This window comes from Phyllostomus hastatus, unplaced genomic scaffold (assembly GCF_019186645.2).
Source record: "Phyllostomus hastatus isolate PE091 unplaced genomic scaffold, TTU_PhHast_1.1 phas_scaffold_501, whole genome shotgun sequence".
In the NCBI taxonomy this organism is placed as follows: domain Eukaryota; kingdom Metazoa; phylum Chordata; class Mammalia; order Chiroptera; family Phyllostomidae; genus Phyllostomus; species Phyllostomus hastatus.
The window spans coordinates 72,234,446-72,246,838 of record NW_025334033.1 but is presented as its reverse complement, the minus strand read 5'-3'; the positions used below and the strand labels follow the sequence as shown (position 1 = coordinate 72,246,838).

The 12,393-nt window shown below is 61.5% G+C and overlaps 1 protein-coding gene and 1 long non-coding RNA gene across 4 annotated transcripts in view; one reads left to right on the top strand and one right to left on the bottom strand.

Annotated features, from left to right (window-relative positions):
- Positions 1-3,849, bottom strand: part of PACS2 (phosphofurin acidic cluster sorting protein 2) — a 32,321-nt gene extending 28,472 nt beyond the window's left edge. For all 3 annotated transcript variants that reach the window (XM_045822567.1, XM_045822569.1, XM_045822570.1), the window contains exon 1: positions 3,543-3,849. In XM_045822567.1, the coding sequence (XP_045678523.1) occupies positions 3,543-3,661 (119 nt within the window). In that variant the 5' untranslated portion in view covers positions 3,662-3,849. The remainder of the gene's footprint in view (positions 1-3,542) is intronic.
- Positions 3,025-6,327, top strand: LOC123808157. The gene is made up of 3 exons (XR_006783765.1): positions 3,025-3,239; positions 4,582-4,651; positions 4,855-6,327. It is a non-coding gene; the product is annotated as an uncharacterized LOC123808157 (long non-coding RNA).
- Positions 6,328-12,393: the final 6,066 nt, after the last annotated feature.

Here is a 12,393-nt window from a genome sequence, read left to right as displayed (position 1 = left end):
AGCATCGTCCTGACGGGCCGAGGCTGTGGGTTCACTCCCAGGTCAGGGCGCCCACCGGAAGCAACCCATGAAGGCATAAATGGGTGGAACAGCCCTGGCTGGTGTGGCTCAGTGGATTGAGTGCCAGCCTGCAAACCGAAAGGTCGCTGGTTCGATTCCCCATCAGGGCACAGGCCTGGGTTGCAGGCCAGGTCCCCAGTAGGGGGCATGTGAGAGGCAGCCACACACTGATGTGTCTCTCCCTCTCTTTCTCCCTCCCTCCCCCACTCCAAAAATAAATAAATAAATGAATGATTTTTTTAAAAAAGAAGTGGGTGGAACAGTAGATCAATGTTTCTTTCTCCCTTCCTCTCTGTCTCTAGAATAAAGACATAACATTTTTTAAAGTGATTATACTCAGTATCCTCTCACAGTAAGTGCAGAATAAATCTCTAAGGAGCAGCCATTGCACAGACATCAGAATCACTGTCATTGACAAGAGGATGACACGGAGGCGACACGGCTGGTGGCAGTGGACGACAGTGCCACCCTTCAGAAAACGGGCCATTTCTTATGAAGCTGACAGCCACCCGAGTCCCCTGTGGCCAGGTCCTGCCGAAGAGAAGTGAGCAGACACTGTCCCACACTCCGCGCCCACACGGTCGCAGTGGCTTTAAACACGGGAGCTCTGACCAGGAACAACCCCGATGCCCACCACCAGGAGCAGGTGTACACGGAGTGCAGCCCATGGCGAGGAAAGGAGGACTCCTGGGCTGCAGTCTGGAGGGGCCAGTCCAGGCCCAGGAGCTGCCTGCCGGCCTGCGGACCTGAAGCCCAGGATGCAGGGGACCTGCTGGGGTGCTGAGCTGAGACGCAACCTTCCTAAAAAAACAGGCACGCAGCTGTCAAAATTCACACCTCCACCTGAAGATCCTTCTGTGTGTGTACACCGAATATACATGACCCCTCACACGAACCAAGGGGTGAACAAGGAGGTTGCAGAACATGCGGGAGCAAGAGCAGGTGAACAGACGTCCGACCTCAGATACTAACAACTTGTGAACCTCAACAGTGGGAAGTGCAAGGGTCTGTCTGAAGTGCCCCAGACCCTTCAGGAGGCCCAGACAGGAGGGGACAGGAGGCCGCCTTGGGATTCTGGCAGGGGGCCCCAGCAGCAGGAGGCGGCAGAAAGGTCAGGGTCGACAGGGAGGAGCGCCGTGTCACCACGAGGAAATCCACGAAACAGCCTGCCTGCCCCCTGAGAGGGGGGAGCAGGAGAGAGATGAGGCCAATGATGCTGGGGAGGACCACAGGCTGCACGAAACCAAGAACACACCGTGTCCTGGAGGGGGGGGGGGGCGCACATTCAGGCAAAACAGGGTCGCTACCCCCAAAGATGCTGCTGAGAGTCAAGTGCGGGAAAGGAGAAAGCAAACCGGCAGAAGAAAGAAAGAGGAATTTCGCTGATGAGGAAGTACAAATGGCCTGCATGAGCAACCAGAGAGATTCAAGTGAAAACCACGATACCAGTTCACACCTACCAGACTGGCAAAAATGAAAAGCCAGGCAGTGCTGGCAAGAACGCCAGAGGGGGCCGGAGCTGGCACCACGCTCTGGGAAGCTGCCTGGTAGTAACACTGGGCGTACCGCCCCCCCGCCCAGCCCCACTGGCTGCACGTGCTCTCCGCGGGTCCACCTGCCCACTGGAGACAGGGACCAGAGGCCGACAGCAGGTGATCATGAACTGGCCAAGCCTGGAAACAAGCCAAAAGACCAGGGCAGGGGAGAGATGCACGCCACTATGGGACGGGGTCACCACGAGGAAGGGGCCGACATCAGCACGGATGCTACTCAGAGACTTAAGAGATCAGGCAAAACCGAGAACAGAGAAAATGTAACCCCCTTCACAGAAGTCCCCACAGAGCACCACCAGCCTGGCAAGGACTCCAGAGAAACAGGGGGTCGAACCACCTCCCAGGACGGGGAGGGGACTCGGCGGGCTCCCAGTCTAAGCAGCAGCTCCCAGACAGCCAGCGCTGTCCAGCCCAGGCCCCTGCCTCCTGCCCCACACAGTCCCTGCACAAACACTAAGTGGGCTTCCTGCAGGGCCCACAGGGGACCGGCCCTTCCCGCACCCCCTGCCCTGTCCCAGCTAACAAGCTGCGGACTTCCTCGGAGCCCGGAGCTGCTGGAGAGGCACGGACCGTCAGGCTGCATGAACACTGAATGTGTCTGTGGGCAAGCGGCCAGGAGGGGCAAGTGTGGACGAGGGGAGCTCTGATGGAGCGCAGCTGCAGGTGAGGTCCAGGGTGTGCTGGTGACAGCACAGAGGGGACAGGAGAAGCCTGGGGGGAGAAGGTCCAAGATGACCCCTGGCTGTGGGACCCGACCCCGGGGCAACTGCCAAGACCGGAAAGAGAGAGGAGGCAGGCCGGAGGAGAAGCTCCTGAGCGTGGCTTTGCAGCCCACTCCGCACACTGTGCACAGCCTCAGCCCTGCGCTCCGGCACCCTCCGCACCTCACTCAGACCCACCTGTTGAAGGAGCTGAGGCAGAGTGCATGGCCCCCTCAGGGCACACCAGCCCCTCCAGTGCTGGAGGACACTCCTGGGGTCCCCGCCGGCAGGTCTCCCCAGGGAGAGCTCTTCCCTGCAGCCCACCTGCAGCCCCTGCGGCCGGCTGCCCACCCTAGGACCAGGCCCTGGTGCGAGGGCTTGTCTCTCCCCCTCAGCCTGGCGCTTCCGCAGCAGGGACCTCGGAGGGGGAAGAAGCCAGCAGGAGGAACAGGGAAGTCAGGAGTGCGAGTACAGTAGGGCTGGTGGGCCTGTGGAGAAGCCTCGACCAGCTGTTACCATGGGGACGGGGCTTCCCCAAGTGGGAGGTGAGTGTCTTTTGCAGTGGTAGAATGGACAGCATGATGCAGAGAGTAGTGCTGACGTACAAGCAGGTATCTCTAAATTTGCAGGCGCAGCGCAAACGGGAAAGGGCCCTGAGACCAGCAGGCACAGTGGGAAGCCCCAGCCCCCAGGGCTACCGGGAAGGATGTTCTGGGTGAAGGAGAACAGTCGTGGTCCCAGGTCTGTTTGTCCTCTGGACAGTGTGCCCTGAGGGTCAATCCCAGGCCACTCAGACTTCAGTGTGGCTGGATGCAAAAGAAACTCTGTGGTGCCCGGTGGAGAGAGGAGACACCCTAGGCGCACTCCACCGGACACAACATCCATAGGAGGACGCAAGGACGCTCGCTGTCTGGGAGCCAACCAGGTGAGAGCCCGGGAGACCGGGACCTGGGGCACCCTCCGGCTCAGGGATTCCTCGCAAGGAACGCTTGTGCGTGCCCAAGGAGGGGCGCAAACGCCGCGGCCCCAGGCGCGAGATCCCGGGTGGAATCCCAGGAAGCGGGTACCGGGCAGAGGCCCCGGATGGCCGGTCTCTGTGGACGGCCTCGGGTGGGGGTCCCAGCTGGGGAACCCAGAGCGAGGTCCCGGGTGGCCGGTCCCGAGTGGGGGCCCCGGGTGGCCCGCAGGTGCGCGCGGGAACAAAGCGGCCGGCCGGGCGGCGGCGTACCTGGGCACGCAGCTGGGACTGGAGCCGTCCACCTCCCAGGTAGCGAACAGGTTCATAGGCACCGGCGTGTTGAGCGCCGCAGGCGGGCCGGCCAGGCCCAGACGACCCCGCTCGGCCATGGTGCCGGCCACCCGCTCCTCGGCGGCCTGGGGCTGCGGCCGAGCCGCGGACGCGCGGCGGCGGCGGGCGGCGGGCGGGCCGGGCGCGCGGAGGGCGGCGGCGCGGTCACATGGCGGCCGGGCAGCTGGGACTGCCGGGCGGGCGGCGGACAGGCCCGCAGGCGGCGACGAAGCTGCTGCCGCCCCGCCCCGCCCCGCCCCGCGCGCGCCCGCCGGCGCGCCCACGCCGCGCGTTCCCCGGGCTCCGACCGCGCCGCCGCCGCCCATTGGCTGAACAGGAGCGCGCTCAGCACCTCAGGCCCAATTATCGCCCGCGGAGCTCTCGCCGGAAGTGAGGTTAGCGCACTCCCTTCCCGCGGGCGCCGCGCCAGGCGTTCCCTCCCACAGCGCGCGGGAGCGCGCGCAGACGCCTGCGCACAGGCTCCTCCCCGCGCGTCCCGCCCCGCCCCCCGGGGGAGACCGGGAGGGGAGAGGTCCGGCGCGATCCAGGTCTGCCTGCGGGGCAAGTCCACAAAGCGTGCTTCCTTGTCCCCGAGTCTTCCCAGGAGCATTCATTGTCCCCACGCACCAACCCTGGCTTCTTGCGCGTCCTCGGAGTCTCCAAGGCTCTCGCGCATTCCCGGTGTCCCCTGGTACCCTTCTGTCCCCTACTGTTCCCTGTGTCTCCCCCAGGAACCCCCTAGACCACCGGGCCCCTGCGCCTGCCTCTCGTCCCCCGCAGGGCCTGGAGGACGGCCTAGGGACGCCATGCAGCTGGGGGGCGAAGCGCCAGAGGGGTTTCTGCTTGCGGGGGCGGGGGGGGGGGGCCAGGAGAGCCCTTCAAGCCCAGAGTGTGGGGTTGAAATCCCCTCTGGCGTGTTCTCTTTCTTTCCGAGTCTCCTTATTGTCCAGCGACACCCTTTCTGCCTTTTTTACACTAGACAATGGAGAACAAATGTCTGGGGCAGGAGCGGCTTCTGACCTCGGCTCACAGCGAAGTTGGGGATCCAGGTTAGTAGCAGGCAATTGGCAGAGCTGCCCACTGGGCCCACAGGGCAGTGAAGGTGGGAAAAGGCCCTAGTAAAGGACCTCTGGGTTTGGGGGCCGAGGAGTCCCTTCCCCCCATCCTTTTGGCAGTGGTTCTGGTCAGTCACCAGATGCTGAGATTTAGGAAAAGCTTTGCCGGCACCTCTTCTGTTTCTTTGTATCCACAGTGTGACACAGATGCTTTCCTCTCCCGCCCCCGTCCTGTTGTCCAGAAGCAGTTTTACTGAAACAAGTCAAGTCGACTTCCTTCCACTGCCTCCAGGTTCGCATCCCAGAGCCCCTGGGAGCCCTTTCTCCGACAAAGGATCCCTCCCAGCCTCCAGCTGTAACTTGGTATCTGGAGCGAAAACAGCTGCGTCTGCTTAAAGCTGCTTTGGAGAGAACAAGAGAGTCTGTGTTTCCCACGTGTTGGGTGGTGCAACCGACAGCACCAGGGTCCGTCCAGCTCGGCCAGCTGACTGGGTGTTGCCTTACGTTGCACATTGCTGCTCCTGCCACTAGCACCTGTAGGTCTCATACCTACGAGATGGGGGCGTTCAGAGGGCAGGGCACAGTCTCTGGGGAGGACTGACTGCCTTTGGTGACAACAGGAGACAGACACCCACTGATCTCAGCCTTTGGCATGTGGCGCTGGGGGACAGCGCGAGGTGGTCAAATGAATGGGCCGCCTGACGTTGTGTCTGTTTGCACCAGCATCTCACCCGGGCATCGAGTACAGCGTGGGGGGGGTGTTTGTGAAATGAGAAGCAGGGTGACCAAGCCCAGCACACAGAGGCTTGACACCAGCTGCCGGCCGGCCACAGTGCAGCTGGGCCCTTCCTCCACACCAGGCACCCTTGTGAGACCTTCCTGGGCATGACAGCCTGTCCCATCCCCATTTGACAGTTGAAGAAACTGAGGCACAGGAGATTATGCAGCTGCTAAGGAGAGGAGCCAGGGTGGAGACCCACACAGTCTGGCCCTGAATGGCCTCCCCACCCCAAGCCACTGCTATGGTGAAGATGCTTACATTGTTGTGCAAGGCAGGGACGCAGACACAAAGACACACCGTGCACACTGTGCCTGTCACCCTGTGTGCTCATTTGTTCTCCAGGTGGGCCGTGCAGACGCCGGAATGTCAGTGGGGGTGAGACTGGGGTCTTCTCGCTTTTCCAGACTTCCGCAGTGGACAGATACTGCTTTGGTGATCAGCATCACTTTTCTAGCCAGAAGCTTGTATTTGCATTGTTCCCCTCTGTACATGAAGATGACTCTGTTCATCTTCCTCCAGGGGACTGTGGGTCCCAGGTTGATGCTGTGACAGTGGGGAGGATGCCCCTCCCAGAGAGCCTGGCATGGGTTGACACCCCCCCCCACCCCGCCAAATGTGTGCATGCACCTGGTCTTTCTGGTGGCTGTTTCTTTAAGGCAAGAACTTGCTCCAAGAGGAACCTCCCTGGACAATAGTGGTTGCTGGGTGTGGCTGGGTTGGACGTCAGAGGAGAGTGTCATCCAGAGCCCTGGGATTCCAGGAGGGCACCCTGAAAACCTTTGTGAGAATCTGACTGTGTGCCACCTGCCTGCCTCATTTCTAAACGAATTAAAGCTTCAGCCCTGGCTGGGGTGGCTCAGTGGATTGAACACTGGCCTGGGAACCAAAGGGTGGCCAGTTCAGTTCCCAGTCAGGGAACATGCCTAGGTTGTGGGCCAGGTCCCCACTAGGGGGCGTGTGAGAGGCAACCACACATTGATGTTTCTCTCCCTCTGTTTCTCCCTCCCTTCCCCTCTCTAAAAATAAAATCTTTAAAAAAAATGGATGAATTAAAGCCTCAGGTTTCCCAGAGGTGCAATAGGACTCCAGCTGTATTGAAGCCCCAGCTTCTCGGGTGCTAGGTCCAGGCTTGCAGCCCCTTTCCTGGGGTCCCAACCATTGTCACTGGGGGGTCCCTCCATTGGCAGGTAGGGGCTCTGGCAGCTCACTGGTCTCTTCAGCCTGAGTTGAGATGATGCACCCAGGCATGGGGGTGTGCTGTGGCACCAGGCAGGTCTGGCCCCTGCAGGCAAGCAGTGGGCCCTGGGACCACAAGGCCCACTCCGGGGTGCAGGGATGGCAGTAGCATCTTCACGCGCAGCAGGCTCATGCACACGGAGATGGCTGCCAGCTCGGGCCCTCTGCCACGCTCACATGGGGAGGCTTGTGTGCTCCTGTGCACGGTCGCCGCCCTCTGCGTGGCTCAAGCTGGTGGGGCGAGTGGCCAGGGCCTCCTGTAGAGCCCAGATGCCTGTCGGCTGGCTGGACGCTTCAGTGTGCTCCAGCCCACCACAGCCCGCAGCACTGCGGAGCCTCCTCTCCTTTCTGGAGCAGGTGGAGGAAGCTGCCCTTGACGGAGAAGTCCCTGTCTGGTCCGTGCTCCTGGAAGATGGACACAGCTTCAGCAACCCCTGGATGTGGCCTGTGTCACATCCACCCCCATGGGGCTGGGCCGCCGTCACTAAGGGAGGGACAGAAATGCCCTGCACAGTGATCAGAGGCAGTGCCAGGGCGGCGGTCCTCTTCCAGGAGAGGAACAGCTGTGGCCAGGGTCCCCTGCATGCTCCTGGCACAGCACAGGCACGTGGGGAGCAATCGGAGCGCCAGACCCTGGGTGTGTCAGATATACCCCCACGCAGGTGGAGCGGGGATGCAGGCCCTTGCTGCAGGGGCTGCACTGGTGTGGGGACTCACCCTGAGGGTGCTACCAGCTACCCATCTGCTGGCATGGAACACAGGGTCAATGGTCCACAGGCCCCCAGGGGCCTGTCCCGGGCACCTGCGCACCCTGATGAGCACCTGTGCTGCAGGAGTCACGGCCATCTGGCACCTGCCCTGGGTGCCTACTAAGTGGCTGGTGTGCAGCAGATGCCCTCTCGCCACGGCTGCTGGTGCACCGTAGGAGCTAGAAGTTCTCTCGGGAGCCGCCTGATGAAACAGCCCAGGTGACCCTCACAGAGAGGAGTCCGAGGTCCACACACTCGGTCCTTTGTTCCTTTCGTAAACGATGGTGCAGCCGGTTTCAATCCCTGGGAACCCAGGAAAGAAGAGCGGGACCGGGTCTTGCCCTCGTGGGCCTACGTCCTGCCGGGGAGACCACTGGGGCCGGCCGACCAGCACACACGCTGGGCTTCCAGGCAATGGGAGCACAAACCAGGGGTGGTCACTGACATGGGGAGGATGGTGGCCGAGCCGAGGACTGGGGATAGCGCGGAGCCAGCCTCAGGAAAGGGCCGCGCTGGCCCAGGAGCCCCAGGATGCCGGTCTGCTCGGCTGGTGCTCTGGAGGGTAAAGTACGCCCCAGGAGTCCGGGCCGGGCCTGCCCTCAGCCAGACGTGCACTAAAACCCACGCTGCTGTGTGGTCTCGGAGCCTCGGAGCCCCGAGCCAGCACGTGGTCCCGGAGCTGCTGGCTGGGAGGGCCCTGGGGGGCTGGCTGCTGGGAGCAGCAGCGGTCCCCTGGGGTGCCTGCCCCCTCCGCCCCAGCCCAGGCAGGGCAGGGTCGCCACAGAGGGAGGAAAGGAGCCAGCACGGGCTGGGGGCGAGCAGTCAGCCGCAAAGGACCTCGGGTCCTGGAGCTGCCGCCGCAGACAAACGCACAGCAGGCTCAGGGGAGACGGGGGAGGAATAAGATAACGCTGAAACCCAGACCAAGCGGGCTTCAGAGCACAGCACGGGGGAGAATGTCCTCCAGTGGAGAAGCCAGTGACCCTTCGGCTCCCAGGCCGGCACCCAGTCCCCTGAGCCACCCCGGCCAGGGCAGGATGAAATGTTTTGTTTTGTTTTGTTTTTTTGAATCCTCACCCGAGGACGTGCCCACTGATTCTGGAGAGAAGGGAAGGGAGGGAGAGAGGGAGAGACACTCATTGGCCGCCTCCCATACGTGCCCCGACCAGGGGTCGGAACCACCACCCGCTGGGGCCTCCGGACAGCGCTCCAACCAACCGAGCCACCTGGCCAGGGCAACTGATCGACCATTTCTTTTCCCTTTGACTCTTTACTTCACTCCTGGCACCAGAATAACTTCCAGATGGAACGGGAATTTAATCATGAAATATGAAACTATAAAATCTCTAAAAAAATCAGAAAAATAGTTTATCATCTTGAAGCAAAGAGGGCTTTTATAAACAAGCCACACACTGGGGGGAAATGGCCACCGACATACGGAAAGACTAATTTTTAACCCATTAAAACTTCTTACAAGTCAGTGATAAAAAGGAAAGGACCCAACAGAAGACTGCAGAAGACACAAGCCCCAATTCACACCCATGATTAAAAATAAAATCATGTGAATTTGCGCCCAAGGAAGTTGCATGAAAAACAAGGTCGCAGCTACACAGCCCCCTTCCCACTAACTTCAGGACCCCTCGCTGGTCCATGCCCCTCTGTGGTGTCTGCGTGGGGGCCACGCGCCCTCTGCCCTCGCCCGCCCCCTGCTCAGGGACAGGCTTGGCAGCCGGAGGGTGGCCCGGATGGGTCTGCACCCCGGGAACTGACGAACGAGGCATGACTCGAATTACCGCCCCATTCATCAGCAGGCTTCACAGAGGCCGCACCCAGGGGCCCACCTCTGCAGACCCTGGCTCTCCGGCTCCTGCCGGCCGCTGTGGGCACTGCGGCGCCAGGAGGGTTACAGTTCCTGGATGTTCATCCCCGGCCAAGGAATGCTTTCAGGGCAGGGAAAATGATTTCTAAAGAAGCATTAAACGCAGGTGTAGACCCTCCGTTTCCTGGGAAAAAAGAGAAAGTTTCTGAAGTGGAGCCGGGCAGGAGGCAGCGCTGCTGCTCCCCCCCCTCCCCCCACAGCCCGTGGGGACAGCGCCCCGCCCTCCCTGCTCGCAGGCCCTGGGACCCTCCCAGAGGTGCCGCTGAGTCCGGCTGCTCGGCTTCAGACCCCCGCCAGAGAGTGGGGTTCCGCTCCTTGAGGAGGCTGGCACGTGGACGGGCCCTCGGAGCTGGGTGTGCGCCCGGGCTCCGCCAGCCCAGACTCTGGGCCTGCACAGGCAGGGGCCTCTGTCCGGCCACCAAGCCGTCCTGACTTTGGACTGGCCAGTGGCTCAGCCACGTCCCTGGGCGTGTCTGCGAGGCAGGTCCCGGGTGGGTCAGCACGCGACCCCGGGGGCTCAGGAGCGCAGACCGCCCTCCGCAGGGCGGGGGGCCTCACCCGACCCGTCGAAGGCCTGAATGGGACACAGAGGGGGAGGATTCGCCCCCTTTCTCCGTCTCCGTGTTGAGCTGGGGCGTCTGGTCTCATCTTCTTCCGCCCTCGGGCTGGGGCCTGCGCCCTCTCCTTCCGGGGCCTCAGAGCTTCGGGCCCAGACGGAGTCCCAGCGCCAGCCCCCCCCCGGTCTCCAGCGGGGAGACGGCCGATCGTGGGGCCTCTCAGCTCCCGGTCGCACGAGGGGTTTCCCACAACAAAGGTGCTTGCGCGCATGCCCCCCACCCCCCCACGCTGCTCCCCCGCAGAGCCCTGGCCGCTGCCAGGCTGCCAGGCTGAGGCTCGGCCGGAAGGCCCACAGGTGCCTGTGCCTGAGGCACTGCCCTGTGTCCTTCCACTCGTGACACAGTGACCCCAGTGCCCCTGACCCGGCCGGTCCTGAGGTCAGCCATGGTGATGGCGGCACAGCCTGACGGAGCTGGCACCCGGAGGCACCACCTGAAGTCAGCGGGGTCACCGTCACTATCACCGCGCTTTGGAAGAAGGGGCCATCCTGACTGGCATCTCAGTGCTTCGCAGGATGGCATGGCCGAGACCGCAGATCCCCGCCAGAGAGTGAGGGGGGGCCCGCAGCACAGAGTGGCGGGGGCCTGGCCTTGACTCTGCCCCTCGCGGGAAGCCACGCGGGAGCCTCCCTCGCACAAAATACCCACGAGAACCCCAGGGGGGTGACGCAGCTGAAAAGGAAAGGCGCCAAAGACAGAGGAGAGTCCTCTGGGCTGGAGGAGACCGTCTGAGTGAAGGGAGCCGCTGGGACAGCCTGGCTGTCTGCGTGCCTGGACGCGCTCCGTGTCTCTGCAGCCCCGAACCTACACCTGCAAGGGGACAGGCGGATGGGAGAGAGCCTCTGAGACGTGGTGGGGGCTAGGGAGGCCGAGGGCCGACACCCTGGGTCCGTGACGGCCCTGCAGGCAGACAGGACCAGGGTGGAGCAGGGAAGGGCGATTCAAAGGCCCATAGAAGGTGGTGGGTGGACAGGAACGCAGGGGACAGATCCCCACAGGTACGGCTCCCCCCTCCCCCCCACCGATTGCTGAGGACTGAACACCAGGATCCCTGTGTTGTTGGTGCTCGGTGGGAAGTGGGTGCCAGTGCCCCAAGCGGCATCGTCAGGCCCCCACGGTGGTGAGCCCTGCACTCAGGCGGTCCCCGGGCCACCCACGGACAGTGCCAGCCAGCTCCGGCCCGTGGCCCCGCCAGCTCAGCCCCTGAGGTTGGGAGCCTGGAATCAGCCCTGGGCGGTGGGGCCAGGCGTGGGGCCTGCAGCCCCGTGCAGCCCCACCACGGAGCACTCCCCCGCTGTGAGAAATGGTCGGTTAGAAAATGGCTACAAGTAAAATGCACAGCACGATCCCACTTCATCAACAGGACAGGTGTGTAAGTGCACGCACATGTAAAATATGTATTTACACATAAGTGGTTAGAACATGTGTGTAAATGCATGTGCATGTAAAGTACGCATTTACATGTAACTGGTCATACATGGAAAAGCCCTATTTTCAAGCACAGGAAAAAGACCAAAAGATTAAAATGCACCCAAAGTATTAAGAAATTAACTCTAAGCCCTGGCTGGCGTAGCTCAGTGGATTGAGCGCGGGCTGGGAACCAAAGTGTCCCAGGTTCGATTCCCAGTCAGGGCACATGCCTGGGTTGCAGGCCACGGCCCCCAGCAACCGCTCATTGATGTTCCTCTCTCTCTCTCTCTCTACCTCTGTCCCTGCCCTCTCTAAAAATAAATAAATAAAATCTTAAAAAAAAAATGTTCTTTCTGAAAAAAAAAAGAAATTAATTCTATTGTGTGATTCAGTTGACTTAGGTTTTCCTTTTTGCTTGTCTTTATACCATATTTTCTGTGCAATGAACATGTATGAATTGTGTAATAAAATGAAGGGAAATAGGCCTGGCTGGTGTGACTCAGTTGTTTGGAGCATTGTCCCATAAAGCAATGGTGGCAGGTTCGATTCCTGGTCCAGGCACAAACCGAGGTTGCCGGTTCAGTCCCAGGTTGGGGCATGTACAAGAGGCAACCAGTCGACGTTTCTCTCTCTCTCTTTCTCTCCCTTCTTCTCTCTCTAAACACGAAAAAAAATGTCCTCGGGTGAAGATTTGAAAAAAAAGAAAGACAAGGAAGGCAAATACCACCGGCTCCTGTGGCCAGGCCGGTAGTGGCGCTGTCTGGCTGGGCTGGCCACGTCCTGGAAAAGCCAGGTGAACAAGGAGCTGCCTCCCACCTACGCCCCCGCAGCACACCGAGGCGGACTTTGTGAGGGTGCCCTGCACCCAGGGTGACACCCTCCTGTCAGAGAAAGCCCAAAACTACCGGAGGGCTCCAACGCCCCGTGTGGAGGAGTGCAAGGCTCACGGAAGTGTGTGTGAGCCACCGTGTCCGGCGCTGTCTCCGGTGCCGGGAACGGTGGGTCACAGTGAGCCGCGCGGCTCGCTGGGTCCTGCACACAGACCAGCGGTCTGCAGCCCCCGC